The sequence below is a fragment of the Crocodylus siamensis genome, chromosome 15 (assembly GCF_052110815.1).
Source record: "Crocodylus siamensis isolate JL-2025a chromosome 15, ASM5211081v1, whole genome shotgun sequence".
NCBI lineage: Eukaryota > Metazoa > Chordata > Crocodylia > Crocodylidae > Crocodylus > Crocodylus siamensis.
In genome coordinates this window covers 17,122,197-17,140,064 of record NC_143409.1, presented here as the reverse complement: position 1 = coordinate 17,140,064, position 17,868 = coordinate 17,122,197, and the positions used below count along the sequence as shown (strand labels likewise).

The window sequence follows — 17,868 nt, the reverse complement described above, 5'->3', positions numbered from 1 at the left end:
CTCTTTCTAAGCACTTGTAGAAGAAGGTGATTAGGAACAGTCAGCATGGATTTACCAAGGACAAAGTCATGCCTGACCAACCTGATTGTCTTCTGTCATGAAATGACTGGCTCTGTGGATTTGGAGAGACTACCAGTGGAGGTGATGCATCTTGACTTTAGCACGGTCTCCAACAACGTTTTCACTAGCAAGCTAAGAAAGTATGGGTTGGATGAATGGCCTTTAAAGTGGATAGAAAACTGGCTGGATCATTGGGCTGAAAAGGAGACCACCAACATCAGTGGCTCAGTGTCAAGTTAGCAGCTGGTAGGGTCTAATTAGCAGCAGGGGTTGGTCCTAGGACTGGTTTTCTTCAATATCTTCATCAACAACCTGGAAGATGGGACAGCCTGGACCCTCAGCAAGTTTTCAGATGATGCCAACCTGAGGCGAGTAATAGATATGCTGGAGGGTAGGGCTGGGATTCAGAGAGATCATGTCAAATTGGAGGACTGGGCGAAAAGAAATCTCATGATGTTCAGTAAGGACAAGTGCAAAGTCCTTAGAACAGAACAATCCCATGCTCCAGTACAGGCTGGGAGCTGACTGGCTAAACTGCAGCTCTTCAGAAAAGGACCTGGGGGTTACAGTGAACAAGAAGCCAAGTAGGAACCAACAATGTACCCTTTTTGTGATGAAGGGTAACAGCATACTTGGCTTGCATTAGTAGGAATACTGCCAGCAGATCAAGGGAAGTGATTTTTCCCCTCCTATTCAGCACTGGTGAGGCCACATCTGGAATATTGTGTTCAGTTTTGGGCCCCCCACTACAGAAGGGATGTGGACAAATTGGAGAAAGTCCAGTGGAGGACAATGAAAATGGAGAGGGGGTGGGCATGTGACTTTTGAAGAGCGGCTGAGGGAACTGGGTTGTTTAGTTTAGAGAAGAGAAGACTGAGAGGGGATTTAATAGCAGCCTTCAGCTACCTGAAGGGAGGTTCCAAGGAGATGGAGCTGAACCTTTCTCAGTGGTGTCAGATGACAGAATAAGGAGCAATGGTCTCAAGTTGGAGCAAGGGAAGTTTAGGTTAGATATTAGGATGAATTTCCTCAGTAGGAAGGTAGTAAAACACTGTAACAGGTTACCCAGAGAGGTGGTGGAAGTTCTGTCCTTGGAGGTTTTTAAGACCTGCCTAGACAGAGCTTTGGCTGGGATGATCTAGTTGGGGATTGTCCTGCTTTGAGCAGGGCTTTATACTAGATGACCTCCTGAGGTCCCTTCCAATCCTGATTTTTCTATGATTCTGTATTTTTTAGTTAAAGAACTTTCTGCCTTTGTAATCCAACTACAGTTTGCCATGCTGAGCAGAAGTTTTTTTCCTGGATTACAGTAGTTGTTTGTACTTATTTTAATGGTCATTTCTAATAGACTATTAACAATTTTCAACTGAACATGCAGTTAGAGTTATCAGGTAACATTGGGAATGACACCTACTTATATAATTAATAAAGCAGAATAGTCTCATAAAAGGGAAGGGAACAAACATGTTTAACATGGTTGCTTTGAAGTATTCCAACAGCTGTATGGAGACAAGCTATTTTTGTGCCCAACTGGGACACCTGGCACTGATCTAAAGAAATGACTTTTATTCATGGGTTGAATGTAGATCACTGGATGTTAAGTAATTGAGAGATTACGAAGGGAATAGCTTTTGGTGTCCTACAAAACTATTAAAACAAACATTGACTTCCTTTCTTTTTATTTATCATGACACATTTATAGGTTTTTCTTGCATACAAAACATATACTTATAAAAATCATATGATTATATATAATAAATATATCTGGATCAAATAAGCTTTCGAGCAGATACTTTGCATTTAAGTACTGAAATATTGAGATGCACATAATGAGAAAAATTGTCTGCTACTGTACGATAAAAAGTAGAAAAATGATTACTTTTCTGCATCAGCTTTATAAGACCACTGTAATTTTTATACTTATTTAAATATTAATCTGGATTATTTTCAGTTGCTCATTTATTGCTACACCTAATTATTCCTACTACGAGCTGTGTAAAATTTGTAATCGTCTATTGCAGAAACAGAAAAGTATTTTTACATTGCTTTTAAAGTGTTGCTGAACAAAAGTTCTAGTATGTGCCTGTTTAAATCATTGTTTGGGTCAGGAGTGTAATTTTGGAATGCCTATATATTTTTTGGATCAGGTTCCTGAATATGTTCTGAGGTTAAAGGACGGGAAAACTATTGGTTGTGTCCTTGTGTTGAATTGCAAGGAATACAAACTGTCCTTTAAAAGTTTTCTATTTAAGGATGCTATTCATCAGAAGTTTGTGGTAATTCAGCTGAATCATGAAGCAGTCCACATGGCTACAGCTCTGTTAGAAGACTCCATACAATTTTCTCATGTACAGATGGCAGGTCCATACTTAGTTTGATAGCTAGGATTATACTTGTATCCCTGACCTCATGGAAGTTAATCAGAAAAGAAGCCAATTGCCTTTGGACCCCCTTTAAAAAAATAATTTTAGCTACAGACTGGGTAGAGTCAAATATAGTTTCATAGTTTCTGGGGTCAGAAGGGACCTGTGCAGATCATCTAATCTGACCCCCTGTCATGGCAGGAAAGAGTACTGGGGTCAAATGACCCCAGCAAAGTACTCATCAGGCCTCCTCTTAAAGACCCCCAGGGTAGGAGCCTGCACCACTTCTCTTGGAAGTTGGTTCCAGCTCCTAGCCGCCCTGACCGTGAAGTAGCGCCTCCTGATATCTAACCTAAACCTTCCCTCTGCCAGCTTGTGACCGTTATTCCTGGTCACTCCTGGCGGTGCTCGGGTTTTATAGGGGAGCTACAGACATTTGCAGAAGTCACTGTTGGTGTGTTGGCAATTACTGGAGATCCTTGATAGCAACTTTATAGTTAGGATGACTTTTTAACTGGGAATGATGAGAGAAATTGACTAATTTTTTTCTCTAAATGTCAAAGACCAATTGAAATGTACTTAATAAAATTCCCAATTTAAAACTGCTTGAAAAGAATGTTTTGATTAGATCTTGTAAGAGCTACAGTCTTTTAGTATGAAGATTTAGGAACATCTTTAACTGAAAGATTTTCACTGTGTCCATGGACCAGATCAATTGGCTCTGGGTGCACTCATGCCTGATTTAAAGCTCTTGGAAATGCACAAAATCTGTAGGATGCAACTTTCTCTGTTTTTCTGTGAGATTTTGTCCTAGAATGGGGAGAGGTCAAGCAGAGTTGCTGATGGATACAATTTTATCTTTTAAAAGATATCAGGTCTGTGTGAAATGGGCCCTATTCGATTCGGATTTGGCTCCAATCAGAGACAGTGATTCAGTCTGTTGGTTCGGGTCGCTGTCCCCGATTTGATTTGGCCGAATCTGAATCTGAAGATTTGATACCAATTCAGCGAAACAGTGATTTGGACACAGGTACGGCTTTAAAAGTTTTTTTTTTCTACGTACCTTGAGGTAGCAGCGCGGCTCATGATTGTTGCAATGCTGGGGCTCATGGAGCGTCCCACAGCAGTGCAGGGGGCTCTCCAGTGTGCTCGGCAGCGAACCCAGAAGTGGACCAGAAGTATTTGATAAATGCACAGGTATCTAGAAAGGGACCTGCAGGTTACAACGAACAAGAAGCTGAATATGAGCCAGCAGCGTGCCCTTGTTGCCAAGAAGGCTAACCGCATCCTGGGCTGCGTTGGTAGGAGTGTTGCCAGCAGGGCAAGGAAAGTGATTATTCCCCTCTATTCAGCAATGGTGAGGCCACATCTGGAGTACTGTGTTCAGTTTTTGCCCCCCACTACAGAAAGTATATGGACAAATTAGAAAGAATCCAGTGGAGGACAATGAAAATTTCACCAATTTCAATGTTGTGTTATGAGAATAACACAGCAGACTACAAGCTAAACTGCAATACTGGGCCCAATTGGAAAATAGTCTGATGCAAGATGGACAGTTAACCTGTCTAGTCCATCCCAAATACTGTCAGTGTTGTGCTGTCAAGAGTCCTGAAATGGACTAAGTCATGTCAGTTTCAAGGTTGATGTTGGAGGCAAGGCAGTCAGAGGGGTGAATAGATGGCAGGATTTCTAAGAAGTAACGTAACCTGGAGTTCACCTCATAGTAAACTTACTCCATGATAATTGATACATGATCAGCTCTGCCAAGCTAGCTGCCTACAGTAAGCACTGTTACAACATCTAGCCACTAAATACCAGGGAGCCATTTTGTTTCAAGCAGTTGCTCTGTGATTAAATTTGCTAGGACAGTGGTGCCCAAACTTCTTTCCGTGTGGGCCAAGTGAGTGGTGCCAGATCTGTCCTTGGGCTGGATCTAGCTGGTGGGCTTGATCCAGTGTGCAGGGCCAGTGTGGTGGGTGTCTGATCTGGCTGTGGTGATCCCTCTGTCCTGGAAGAGGTGCAGGGAAGTGGCCTAGTCCTGATGTGGATGTGTGGAGCTGCCTGGCTCTGATCCAGGCACGTGGGGATTGGGGGGAGGAGGGGCAGGGCAGAATGTCCTCTATCAGGGTTGGGGGGCATGGAAACGAGGAGCAGCTTGGCCTGATTTGAATGTGTGGGGACTGGGCCCAGCCCTGACCCTACTCCATGGCAGTGGCCCAGGCAGACTGCGCAGAGCTTCGCCCCCACCACAACCCCCTGCCAAATTTTCTAATCCCTGAGGATCTCTGTGGGCCTCCATGGGCTGGATTTGGTCCAAGGGCTGCACTAGAGGAATGGACATCACACGTTCCACATAATTGCTTTCCCATATTGAACAGTTACTATACATTTTTCAAGGGATAGGTTTATCATAAATTCAGCTGATTGATATCATAGTCTTGGTGTTCTGTCTAGTCCACTTTTCCTGTCTAGTAAAGTGCATTTTGTATGTTGTGGGACTACATGCTGAGTAACAATGTCGCAAGCTTTCAGTAAGGTGTAAACTGAACAGGGGCTGAATGCAGGCCCTGAGTATCAATGTAGCAAGCATTAATGAGGTCTCCACCCATGGGCATTTTAAGTCATTTGTATTGGACAATACCAAACATTCCCAGCTACTGGTATGGGAGGGACAAAATACTGTAATGTGGTAAAAGGATCAAAGGTTAGCCAAATGAAGTATCTTCTTTAGGGCAGGGGTTGTCAGGGGATACTTGAGAAGGCCCTAGGGGGTGTGGAGCCTTGCAGTGGACCCTGAAATATCTTAGTGTGCTTTGTAAGTGGCTGAGAGCTAGACAGATTCTTGTGGTAACACTGTGGCAGAAATACCAGCATCCTCTTCCTCTTTCCTGCCAGATATACTAGATCCCTCAGAAAGAGATTATCTGGATCACACACTGTTCTTGGTGCACTTGAGTAAGAGTGTAGTCAAATGGGATCATTATAAACCAAGCCACTGCTCTGTCTTCTGGGAATTATTCAAGCATTCCAAACCCTTAAGTATTTTCTCCTGTATTTCAGATTTCGAGCAAACTCTGTTCCACAAAATAGCCAGAAAACTCCTACATTGGCCTAAATTCTAAAGAGGCAAATGTTCATTAGTGAACCAGTGACAAGTATAAATATGATATCAAAAAGACACTGCAAGATGAGGCATGAATAATAAATTAATACATATATTAAGTATAGCTTTCTTGCCCTTCTGCCTCTGTACTGTTGGATTTGTGGTAACTAATACCGTGTTTCCCCAAAAATAAGACACTGTCTTATATTTATTTTTCCTCAAGAAGACACAGTATGGCTTATTTTCAGGGGATGGCTTATTTTTATTAAGTATACCGTGTTTCCCCGAAAATAAGACACTGAGAGAGACCCACAGTGCTGAGTAAAACAGCAGCCACAGCTTTATTCTTCCCCCTGAGGACACACAATACCTAAAGCAGAACTTCCTGCTCCTCACTTCACTGAGAAGACTTTTACTTTCACTTTCTATTTCTCCCTCTCCGGTCACCTCCGAGATAGCAGCTGTCACGATGGGGCAAATGAGAAGGGCTGCCCGTCTTATTTACCGCTTCGCGCCGGTACGCTTAGCCACGCCTATCACTATGTCTTATTTTCGGGGTATGGCTTATATTGCGCAAATACGTAGAAATCCTGCTACGGCTTATTTTATGGGTATGTCTTATTTTCGGGGAAACACGGTAGGTACATATATTAAAAAGTGTAAGTTCTACAAGTTCCAAGAAGAGCTCAAATAAAACTTAGAACTCTGTAAAGCATTTCTGAAGTAACTCGTCTGTAAAATATGTACTAGATGCAAAATACATTATACTAGGGTATAAGCGTTTTATTGGCCACCAATAGGAATGTTCTGTGTAATTCCTCTTGGCTAGTCCTCTGGAACTCATTCTGGTAAAACTGTTCTAGAGCATGTATCCAAACTGTCTCTCAGTAAGTTTGCACTGTTGTCACCCTCCACTTCTGCACAGGGAGACTGTTGGAGTTTGTGTGCTCTCCTGGGTATAATAGCAGCTAATATGCATAATACAGGTCTGTGAAAATGCAAATGTGTGGCAGTGAGCATCTCAGAGAATGGGAGACAATAGATGAGAGGTAAGTGGGGAGCAGGGAGAAAGAATGTAGAACGGGTGGTAGAATGTAGCTGGTAAAATGCAGACAGGTTACCTGGGATTATCAGATGGCAGGCAGTATAATGTGCCATTAATCCAATGTCTATATTTAGTCCATGATTTTTTGTATCCACTAGATTTATGAAGTGAAATTTGTAGGCTCATGTACAAAAGCTGTTTTGTAAATTCCCTTTGAGGATTAGAACTTAGAGACTGAAGAGAGAGTGGTTGTCTTGTGAGAAGGGTGTACCCACAGGTAATTGGGTATTTTTATCTTTGATAGATTTTTAGTGTGCATCCATTCTGATGCACAGTTGTTTGGTTTCTCCAACATATTTTCCATCAGGACATCTGGTGCACTGGATGAGATGTGTTACATTTCTGGAGGTGCAGGTGTAAGGTGCAGGAATGTTGACAGTTCTGTTGTGGGGTGTAGTTATTATGTGACTGGTGGAGATGTGTTGGCAGGTTTTACATTTTTTGTCCTGATATGGTCTGGGTCCATTTGATGTGCTTTGGGCCACAGGAAGTTTGGTAAGTGTGTTCGTGGAGAGAGTGCCAGTATTTGAGAGTTGACTGGTTCCTTCAGCTTCATTGGGTATGAAGTTGGAATGTTGTATGGTATTGGTGTTGATTCTCTGGTGGTGGTTTAGTGGCTGGGAAAGTTGTTCCTGTAGTAATTGGTTCCAGTTCTTCTTTTTATGTTGGATGGATGTTGTAAAAAAAAACCTTTAGTAGTCTTTTTGTATATGTTGCATAATGTTTGGAAAGATGTTTGTATTTTATCTCTTAAGTTGTTGTAGCATGTGTTGTTTTCCTTCTTGAAATGATCTTTTGGAGTAGGTTATGTGAAGGGCATGATTTCTAAGCTTTTCTGAAGTTCTGCATAGTTGGTAAGCATATTTGGAGTAGTGTGTAGTAGTCAGAGAATTGTATGTGTTTAGTCCTCTGGGAATGATACATTTCTTGGATAGGCTTAGAAAATATGTCACTGTTGAGCTTGGCTTCTTTCTTCTTCATGCCGTGATGTTTCCATTTTAAATGGCAAAATTCAATATCTTCTATGCTTTAAGGTTGGTTGTAGCTGTGTTGGTCTAAGGACACAGGCAGGCAAGGTTCTTTGGGTAATGTGATATTTTATTAGACCAACTAAATATTTAGAAATCTTAAATTTAAAACTGAAAAATGAGCCACTTTTCAAAAAGGGAAGAATGGTACAATGTAGGCCTTTTATGCAGTAGATTGAATGAGTGTCTGTCTGAAGAATAAGTTTGCATTCTGTTTTATGCCTCATCTCAGAGGAGGATCTAGCATGTTGGGATGTAATGCAATAGACATTTCTTTTTGCTTAGCTTCCGTAGGAAAAGGTGGTTTGATGATATTGGACAGTAACAGGCAGGAAGACCAGAACTGATTGGAGGTTTCTTTAATTCCAGTTATGTTGTTGCTTATTCAGATGAGCTAGGAGGGAAAAAAGTGATAAGGAGTAAAAATGGGATTAATTTGATCTGCACTGTTCACTTCTCCCACTTTTCCATCTTTGTATTTTTGTTTGTATCTTTTCAGGAAAACCCTGATTTTGTTTGCACTTTTATTATCACTGTCTTTAAATCATCTCATGAAAATGTGTGTGAACTGAAGCACAGCTGCGTACTGTGATTTTTCACTTTGTATTAAAGAGGCTATTGGGAATCTGTGTAATGCATGCTTTTTATTTTCCACTGGGCTTTTAATATCTATCCATTTTTTAAATGCATGTGAATACTATTGCATAAGAATTTTAGTTCACAAGTATTCTTTGATCAGATATGCTTATGTATGTGTGTGATTATATGCTTATGCTTGTGTGATTATAATCCCTGCCACATCACCCCATATTGCTTGTGTACTAAGAAAATTTAAATATACCAAAGATACTGTATATCCTTCCATCTCATGGCCGAAAATATTAACATTTTCAAAACTGAAAACATAGTGCTGTCATTAGAAAACAGTTGGTCATGTAATTTAGGAATGTTTTGGCTCTTAACTTTTCCAATAGAGCCTCTTTCATATTTAAACCCCTGATAATGCATCACATAAGTAATGGTGGAAAGTGAAATTTTTAAATTAAGTTTAGAAAATTATTTAATTCTTGAGAGAAAGGGAATCTGTGTAATACATATGTCATTTTTGTAATCTGACCTCATATATTAAGTGGAATTATGCCTGGACAGTACTTTGGAGGATCTCTAAAGACAAGTAGATGTAACAAGGAAATGTTGTTGACCCAGTTAAGTTGAGCACTGCTCCAGAATTGTGGTGCTGAACATACTGTTTTACTCTTGAGATATTAGTATTGGATCAAATCAATTTTTTATGTATCATATTAAGACTGTTGAAATTATATATATATATAAATGCAGTTAAGATAGTAAATAAGTATTAACTACATGATATAACTATGATTAAGATTATATGCTTGATAAAGAAGACAACAGTTTCTGACTGAGCACCTGTTAAACCCCAGTTAAACGTGCATTATTTACTTCCAGAGTTTAAAACATAAGCCATCATTTTGACTGAGGCTACTCTTTGATTGGTTCTTAACTTTTCTGCCTGACTACCAATATTGTTGATAATTTTCCTCTTTTTTTGCAACCTTGTTCTAGGGTATACTTTCAATAAATAATGGATGATTATTATCATTATCATTCATGTATACTCTTTCATTGCAGATAGGTCTTTATTTGGCCAACTGTTAATTTGGAAATACCTACCTGCCTGTCTTTAGCAAGGTCAAGGTACCCTTTTTTTCTAAGGCTTAAATCAAAAAAGGGCTAATATGTTATATCCTGTCCAGACAGTAAAGCAGGTATTCTCAGCCAGGGTCCATGGCACCTTGGGGAGCCTTTAAATTCTATCAAGGGTGTCTCAGGGTGCCACACCATCCTAGCACTGTTAGGTGTGCTAATGTGATTTACAAGATAACCGCTGGGATTTCAAAATGAAATCCATAGTGTCGAAAACATTCTGACCTGTTGTGGGCTTTCTGAGCTCTTAGCAATAGAAGAATTGATCTACTATTTTTCTGTAGTCAAAATGACTGCTTGAAGATGTTAAAAAACAACCAAAACTAGAGCTTTACTTGCAACTCAGTTCGTCCCTGCACTGAGCCCAGCACATGCCCAGAAGAGGCAGCATGTTAGTTGGACCTGGCTTGCCCAGTGTCTGTATAGACTACATGTTTTAGTGGGGCTTTTATCTAGTAGCTGATTGACTCCAATATAGCTAATATTGAATTGCTGAAAAACCCCACTGAAGCACTCAGTGTACACAGATGCTGTAGAGCCGGGTCGAAGTAACATGCTGCTGCTTCCAGTAAAGCATGGTTTGCTTGGGTCTTTTTAATGTCTGGAAGCAATCAAAAATGAATAAAAATTAAGAGCTGGTATTTTGTGCGGGGTCCTTTGAGTTTAGAAGTATTAAGAATTAGGGGTGCAGCAATAGACATTTTGGAGGCCAATACCAATAGCTGACATTTAAGGAGGCATGTTGTCCCAAACCAATACAGTATCCAATACAGCTGCCATCAGGTGGCATGTCGGGTGTGGTGGAAGGGTCGTGGGGGGCAGATCGACACCCCCCTGTGGTGAGGGAGGGGGCAGAGGGAGGGGTGTAGCTCATGGGGTGGGGGCAGCTCCTGTTGCTGCTTGCACCTCAGGAGGGTGGGGAGTGTGTGGCCTTGGGTCTGCGGGGCGGGGCAGGCCGCCGCTGCGGGGTGGGGCTGGAGCCAGCGCTGTGCAGGGCTTTCCTTGGCGGGGGCTGGGCTTGGAGTGGGCTGTGGCGGCGCTGGGAGGAGACTGCATCCACCCCAAATTTTGCCGCAGCTCTGCTTCCAGCCCTGCCCCATGCCACTGCCTGGCACAACCCCGGCCTAATGCCCCACTGCCGCCCAAGCACTGAGAAAAGCCGAGGCTGCTGTGGGCAGTGGTGCGGGGTTGGGAGCAGAGCTGCAGCGAAATCTGAGGTGGCTGCAGCCTCCTCCCAGTGCCACTGGAGTCTGCTTCGTGCCCAGCCCCCAGCAAGAAAAGCCCTGGTCAGCGCCGGCACCAGCACCGGCACCAGCTTCACCCTACAGCTGCTGCCCACCCTGTGCCATGGAGATCTGAAGGCACGTGCCTACGTTCTGTGCCGCCCCCCTGCCTGGGCAGCACCTGCCCCTGCTCCTGCCCCCTCACCATGGGGGGCTGTTGATCTGCCTCCCCATACCTCTTTCCTCCCTTCTCTTCCGACTTAGCAGCTGGAGGCAGCTTTCCACATTGCCGGCTGTGCTTTGTGCTGCGCTGCAGCTGTGCGCAGCAGGGTATTTATCTGATATAGACAGTTTTCTTCATATAGGTACTGATTTGATATCAGACTGATGCATCAGTGCATCTCTGTTATGAATCACTGCAATAAAGGAAGGGACCAGGCAGCAGCTGCTTAAGGAGAGAGAAACTACATGAAGGCTGCTGCTTTCTGCCCAAATGTAGGCGAAGTGTATAGCAGCTCTGAGGCATGATTCTGAGCCATTTAGGATTACCAAAGCTTTGACAGAGATGGCGAGGGCAAGATGTAGGCATAGAAACCTTTGATTGCTATGTACATTTTGTATGGAATGGACTCTGTCTGTTTTAGAAGAAGCTGTTTTTATTGATTATTGCTTATAGCGTCCTGGAAAGAAATGCCCTGCAGATACAAATTGCAGTTGGGCCAGCCATACTAACAATATTGGAGCTGGGAGGCATCCAGCTCATGACTGCATCAAAGAAAGGCTTCGTGGGAAGTGGGGAGGGTGGCAAAACTTATTGTCAGAAGGTTTTGTGAGAGGCTGCAGTGATATATGATACTGCAATGGATTCTTTTGTAGTAAACTTAAATCAGCCACAGCTCTGTAAAAATGTTAGAAATAATAGCATTTAAGAATAGTTATACCTTTATTACCCTTTGGAAGGAATTACTATGTGACATTAGGTCTTCAAGAAATGTAGGCATTTCTGGTCAGTCATCTTAATTTTTTTTCGTAATTCATCCCTTTCTATTAAAAAAAAGAAAAAGGAAAAACAAGTTTTTTTTTTTAAAGATAAATGCCCAGTATGGACTAAATTGAGATAATGCCAGTTTATTAGTCTTGTTTGGTTGTTTAAGTCCAACTCTCTTTACTTCATGAGACTTTTGAATACCAGGTAGAACTTATTAGGAATATATTTGGTTTTGAGTTGTGTTGCACATCTAATAGTGCATGAAGGAAATATAAATGCAGGAGGAGAAACTACTCCTATTGGACTTGAAGGAAAAACTGCCATTGATTTTGCTAAAAGTACTGTTGCATCCAAGGTGCATTGTAAGAATTTTTTTAAAGCCGTTTATAGTCTAATTTTTTAAGTTATACTCTTTGCATGTTATTTAGGGTATATATTCACCAGATATGAGGGCTGATATATCAAGCAAAACCTTTTTTTCTCTTAGTAGTTTGCAGTATTATCTAAGAAATTAAAGCTGGATTTAAAAATGGTACAGGTAATCCTTAAAAAGAAAATATTTCCTACTGGTTAAATATAAATTAATTCATTTTGCAATTTGGTGGTAGTGGTTTAGTATAACTGCTTCTAGACTAGATTACTTGTCTATATTATTTAGAGCTATAATTCTAATGTATTAATATGAAATGCTACTTTTCATAAGAGGAAGTAAATGTTTTAACCCTTGCATACTTACTCAACTAAAATATGATAATTCGCAGAACTATTGTAAATCAGGTAGGTTTATTCCATGCCAGAAGTATAACTATAAATCTTTGTAGAGCCTTCCTTAGTGGAGCAGAAGAATGGAGTATTTTATTACTCCTTTAAAATACCTTAGTAACAAACCTTAAATAAAAAACTTTGGAAACTGAGTTCATTTTTGCCTACCTCAGACATAGCATTGCATACATCTTGATTTAATTTATTTGAAAATTAGTATAATTTCCAAATGCTAATAATTTTAAGTTGTGTATAGGCCTTTAACACAGGAAGAAATTGCTCAAAGGCGGGAGCTTGCAAGACAAAGGCATGCAGAAAAATTGGCAGCTATTCAAAGCCAAGAGCTACCAGAAAAGGCCCTTTGTGGAAATGCACCTGAAACAACTGGGAAGACGGGTGAGACAAAAGGTATCATACATAGTGAGACTGAATTTTGCTATGCGTTTTTCTCATTGGGCTAAACTTTATTATAGTGTATAGGAGCCAAACAAGGGCAGGACTCCCTGTGCTATGAGCTGTACAAAGAATAGGAGTCCCAGGTTTAAAGAGTTTACAATATGTACAGACAAGGCACATACAAGGTAACAAAATGGTCTAAAATATGCCTGCAGAGTGATGATTTATAAATATTCTGTTAGCGCCACAATTTGTTGTGTGTGCTATTTAAATGCTTGTGTTGGTGTTACTGAAGAGGGGCTTCAGTAGACAGAAAAGCAAGGAAGCGGGATTAGCAAGATCCAGCATGGATAAAAAGGGAGGGAAGTAAAGGGAAGAACTTGGAGATGGAGTGAGAGAGGAGAAAAATGTGCAAGAGAGGGAGAAAGGTTGAAGTAAATAGCCAGTCATATCAATCAGTCAGTACTACTTTTACCTTTTAATTCAGATGTGGTTGTATGGAAATAACCTCGTACATATACATGATTATAGATAAGTGAAAAATTTAATCCTAGTTGTTAGTGGTGCTAACTATAAGCTGTTATGACCAATGTTCTTCAGCTCCTATAAATATTTAAATCGTCTGATTAAAAGTGTTTCTGGTGGTGGTTGTTCAGATTTGTGCCAGAGAGAATTTGAATTTGTGGTCCTTAGGTCATGCTTTTTTCTTAAGACTTGTGTACACACACAATTGTAATGCTATAAGTTAAAGCAGTAAGTCTTTTGGAGCTGGGCTGACCAAGTTCCAGCTCACAGAGCTGTGTCATCCAGCCTGTAGGGCTCCCCATGGGTCTGGAAATACGGAGGCTGGAGAGCAGCAGCAGGGTTGAATGAGTTGGGTACTACAAATTTTGAGGTAGCTGTTGCTGTAAGGGTGGGTTATACTAGTATAGATATATTACTATACATGAAGAGGGATATTAGTTTAAGATACATGAGTGTAAAGCACCGCTATGCCAATCTAGCCCTGCTAGATTTATACCAGTATAACTATTTCTTGGAAAAAAAGCCAAGATCAAACCCCAACCAAAACAGTTACACTGCTACAAAAATTGTGTTCAAGGCCCAAACCTTGAGTTATTTTCTCCAAATGTGCCCTCACAATGTGGACTCTACATGATTGATTAGTATTTTTTTTCTCAAAATGCTACAGAAAACAGTTTTCCACTTCATTATTTTTTAACTTTGATTAGGTGATGAGCAGCAGCTCACCAGTCAAATAGAGGTTATGACCCTCAAAACTCTGAAACAGGAAGCAGACAACAAGGAGTCTTTCATTGCCTTTGCTAGAGTGTTCAGTGGTGTGGTGCGAAAAGGGCAAAAGATCTTTGTACTGGGACCAAAATATGATCCTTCTGAATCTTTGCACAAGGTAAGAGGTGATAGTGAATGTCAGCTTAATTTGATATTGTTTCTTAACTTTGATAACTTGAATGTCCTTTCAGATGCTGTTCATTATAATTTATTGTGGAATTTGAAAAAATACCTGAGTGATTTAGGAAACCAGTATCCAAAATTTTACTATTAGACTAACAATAAGGGCTGTTTTGCATTATGTCCTTAATCCCAAATTTGTAAACTAGGATTATAGCAAAGGTGAAAGTCTCTCGTAATTTAAGTAGTATCCATCCCATGCTGTCTAGGTAGGTGTAGCAAAAGAGAAGTATCTTTGTATAGATACACGCACAACTTTACTCAAAGTTGCATGTCTCTCTGTGGGTGCATCTACATGTGCAGTGAACACTACACAATAAACTTTGATGTAGTTCATGTTGGAGTTTATTGCTCTCAGGTGCAGCGTTTACATGTGTGCCCAGGACCACAGCATGTTGAGCCAGGGCTGTGCAGACTTGCCTGACAGAGGGTCTAGGGGGTCAGCTTTTAGCTGGTCCACCCCCGCTCAGTGTGCTGTGGAAGGGCTGGCTGGGGCATGAGGGTGCTACGGGTCAGGGCTAGACATGTGCATTGTAGCAAAGTAAATAACTCTGCCATAAGATGGTACTCAAATTGGGTGGTAATAACCTACGGCAAAGTTGATTTGTTTTCTCTGGCCTAATATGTCTGTGCGTATAGGCGGCTTAGTGGTAAGTGTCTCATGTAGAGTCCCCCTGTGCGAAGTATCACAGTTAAAGGAGTTAAGATTTTGAGATTACTTTTTCTTTTCCATAAAAATCTGATTTATTAACAACCTCATCTCAGAATGGAAATTTATTGGTAGCTTTACATGCCCTGTACGTCCATTTGAGAATGTATGCTTATATATAATCTATATATTGTGTGTCAAAAGTTACATTAGTTATTTTTTATGTGACTTGTAACACTCATATGATTACATCAGTCAGTTGACTTGTATCTGATTGTTGTATGTTGTCTAGGTGCCAGCTTGTTGCTAATACTTAAATTTTCGTGGCTTTTAAATCAGAATTTCTGAACTTTAATCTGTGAAAACTGAGATTTTGCCCAGATATATAGGAGATTACTTTTGTGGATATGTTGATTGTTTTTTTGTTCCTAAATGTGGAGGTATAGATTGCCCTAGGGTAAGGTTTATATAATTATTCCACAAAGGACTACATCCACATTTTCTTTTGAGTGGATCCATTCATAATGGCGCACCCTTTGATTTTTACTGGGAAAAAAGTCTAATAAAAAACCTTAACTTGATGGCTATAATGTTTTTTTCCCCTGAGATGGTAGAATTAACCCAGTATAGTGGCTTAAAGATAAGCAGCAAAGGACTTTTAAAAAATTGAGCTCTAATCCATTTTTGCGATTTTTATCATGATAAACACAACCTGAAAGTGCATATGTATAGTTCTCATTTTCAGTCTTCTCCTTAAAAATGTCAGATTCAAGTTCTCATCAGCCATACTTTTGTTTTGAGTAAAAATTCTTTCCCCTTTCAATTATTCAATTTTCACTCTTTTGACTCTGAAGTCATCACTAGTTCATCAGTCACCACAGAATCTGAATTGCCAATGTAAAATATAAGTGAGAAAAATGTGGGGTATGGGAATATTCAAAGTTTCTTTGTTATTCTTTTATGAAGAAAAAACTTTTGAGTGCAACTTCTTTTTCTTTTTAGACCACTTTTTATGAGGAGGAAGGGACAGTTGTTAATACATTTAAAAATCTTGCTTTAACTTCAGACCAGTGAAAGATACTCAGTTGTGTATAGTTCTATATAAAACTTTCATTTAAATGTACACATTTCAATTATTTGTATTAAATTCATTTGAGATTAGGAAAGGTACAAATAGAATAGTATATATTTGTCATCAAACAGAAAATATACATGCAAGTCTAAGTAACACTTAACTGCAGCATCTTTTTTTAATGTTAACTTCAGTAAATTACTAGAAACCAGCAATTTGTTCAAATTTATAGCTTATTGGATTGTGACAGGCATAGGGGAACTAATACTTAGTTATGAACTACGGCAAATAAAAAAATCTACTTGCTTATGGTCACCATCTGTTGAGGGATTTTTTTTTTTAATGCTGTACTAAAAAAGTTTTAACTTAGTGGTCATAGAATTTCCATTAGGTATTATGAAAGTTAATGTAACGAGTTGAGTCATTTATTTTTCTGTTACATTATTCCAAATTGTATTTGTTGTTGCTTTCTGAGATATGCATGAAGCATCTTAAGAGGATCACAATTTGGGGCAAAAATGTAGAATTTTAATACTTAACCTACTAGTGTTGGTTAAGCATTGCATTTTTCTTGAAACCCATCGGTCCACTCAGTTTTTGCTTCCTTTATTGTGCAAGTGAATACGTAATTTTTAGAATAACCAGTACTGTAAATATTTGTAAGTTTTCTTGAAATAAAATGTGTTATACATACTGGCATATGGTTTCTCCCTTCCAGAAGATAGAGACAGTAGACTAAGAACTGTTTGCAGCTGTTATTCTCTGTATACAAGTGCTTGCACAAAGCAGTTTTTTCAGCATCCCCAGTGGACAATTAGAATCTTTATCAGTTACTAAAAACAGAACAAACAAGGCCTTTCTGTTACCTTGTCTCTCCTTCCACTGCTCATGAGCCTATTTGAACTTGGAACCCCGATACAGACCAACGTGCTCTTTGGGGTATGTATGGCTTTCAGGTCATTGGTTTGGTAGCCTTCATTTAACGGCCTGGATACTCATGAAGGGAATGGCAGGAGGAAAGGGAGGGAAAAACAGCTTTTACACTTCGGTTCCCTTCTGGCAGCAAAAGTCCACCTTTGAAGGCCAAGTTATGTTGCAGTTCTTTCCATCCTTTGCCATCCGTTCCCCCCAAGAAGCATTCTGACATGTTCTGTAGCAGAGATGTCAAACATGGTCTGTACAGCTATGTTATCTGGCCCATGGGGCTCTTAGAGGGGCTGGGAGTTCAGGGAAGGAGGGAGAAGGGGCAGGTCCTGCAATCAAAATCTAGTATACAGAACCCAGATGGGAGGTGCATGCTTGCTGTGTTCTCTCCTGCGGCTTTCTGATGCCATTCACCCCACCACCAAAGTGGGTCCAAATCCAGCCTGCGGGACAGAAGGAAGTGTGATTTTGATGTCTCTGTTCTACAGAGATCATAGAAAGAGACATGAAAATTTCGGAAGAGTCCCACTGATTTGTCAGAGTTTTATTTCCTATATATATATATATATATATAATATGATTCTTACACCTGAAAGTATATCCTTAAAGTACATTACTGTGAATATCATCTTACTTTCTCAGAATTTTTTCTAATAGTTTAATTTTTTAAAATAAAAAATTGCTTAGATTTTTTTTAATGGTTTGGAGCTAACTGAGAAATAACTACAGTTACCTTTTCTGTTCCTAGTTACCATTGGGGTGTTCTGCTGCAGATGATCTACCATCAGTACCTTACATGGGCTGTTGTATATTAGAAAACCTCTATTTGCTGATGGGAAGAGAACTGGAGGATCTAGAAGAAGTGCCTTCAGGCAATGTTCTAGGTAGGAGTTTGTTCAGGATCTGAGCCTCAACCGTATATCGCTCAGTATATAAAAGATATTGTTCACATGTGGTTGCAGTTAATTAAGAATAAGCATTAGCTTAAAGGTTTTGA

At 40.1% G+C, this 17,868-nt stretch overlaps 1 protein-coding gene across 2 annotated transcripts in view; it reads left to right on the top strand.

Annotated features, from left to right (window-relative positions):
* EFL1 (elongation factor like GTPase 1) overlaps positions 1-17,868 on the top strand; it is a 171,775-nt gene that overhangs the window by 40,570 nt on the left and 113,337 nt on the right. For both annotated transcript variants that reach the window (XM_090028279.1, XM_090028278.1), the window contains 3 exons: positions 12,614-12,765; positions 13,986-14,164; positions 17,620-17,755. In XM_090028279.1, coding sequence (XP_089884405.1) covers positions 12,614-12,765; positions 13,986-14,164; positions 17,620-17,755 — 467 coding nt within the window. The remainder of the gene's footprint in view (positions 1-12,613; positions 12,766-13,985; positions 14,165-17,619; positions 17,756-17,868) is intronic.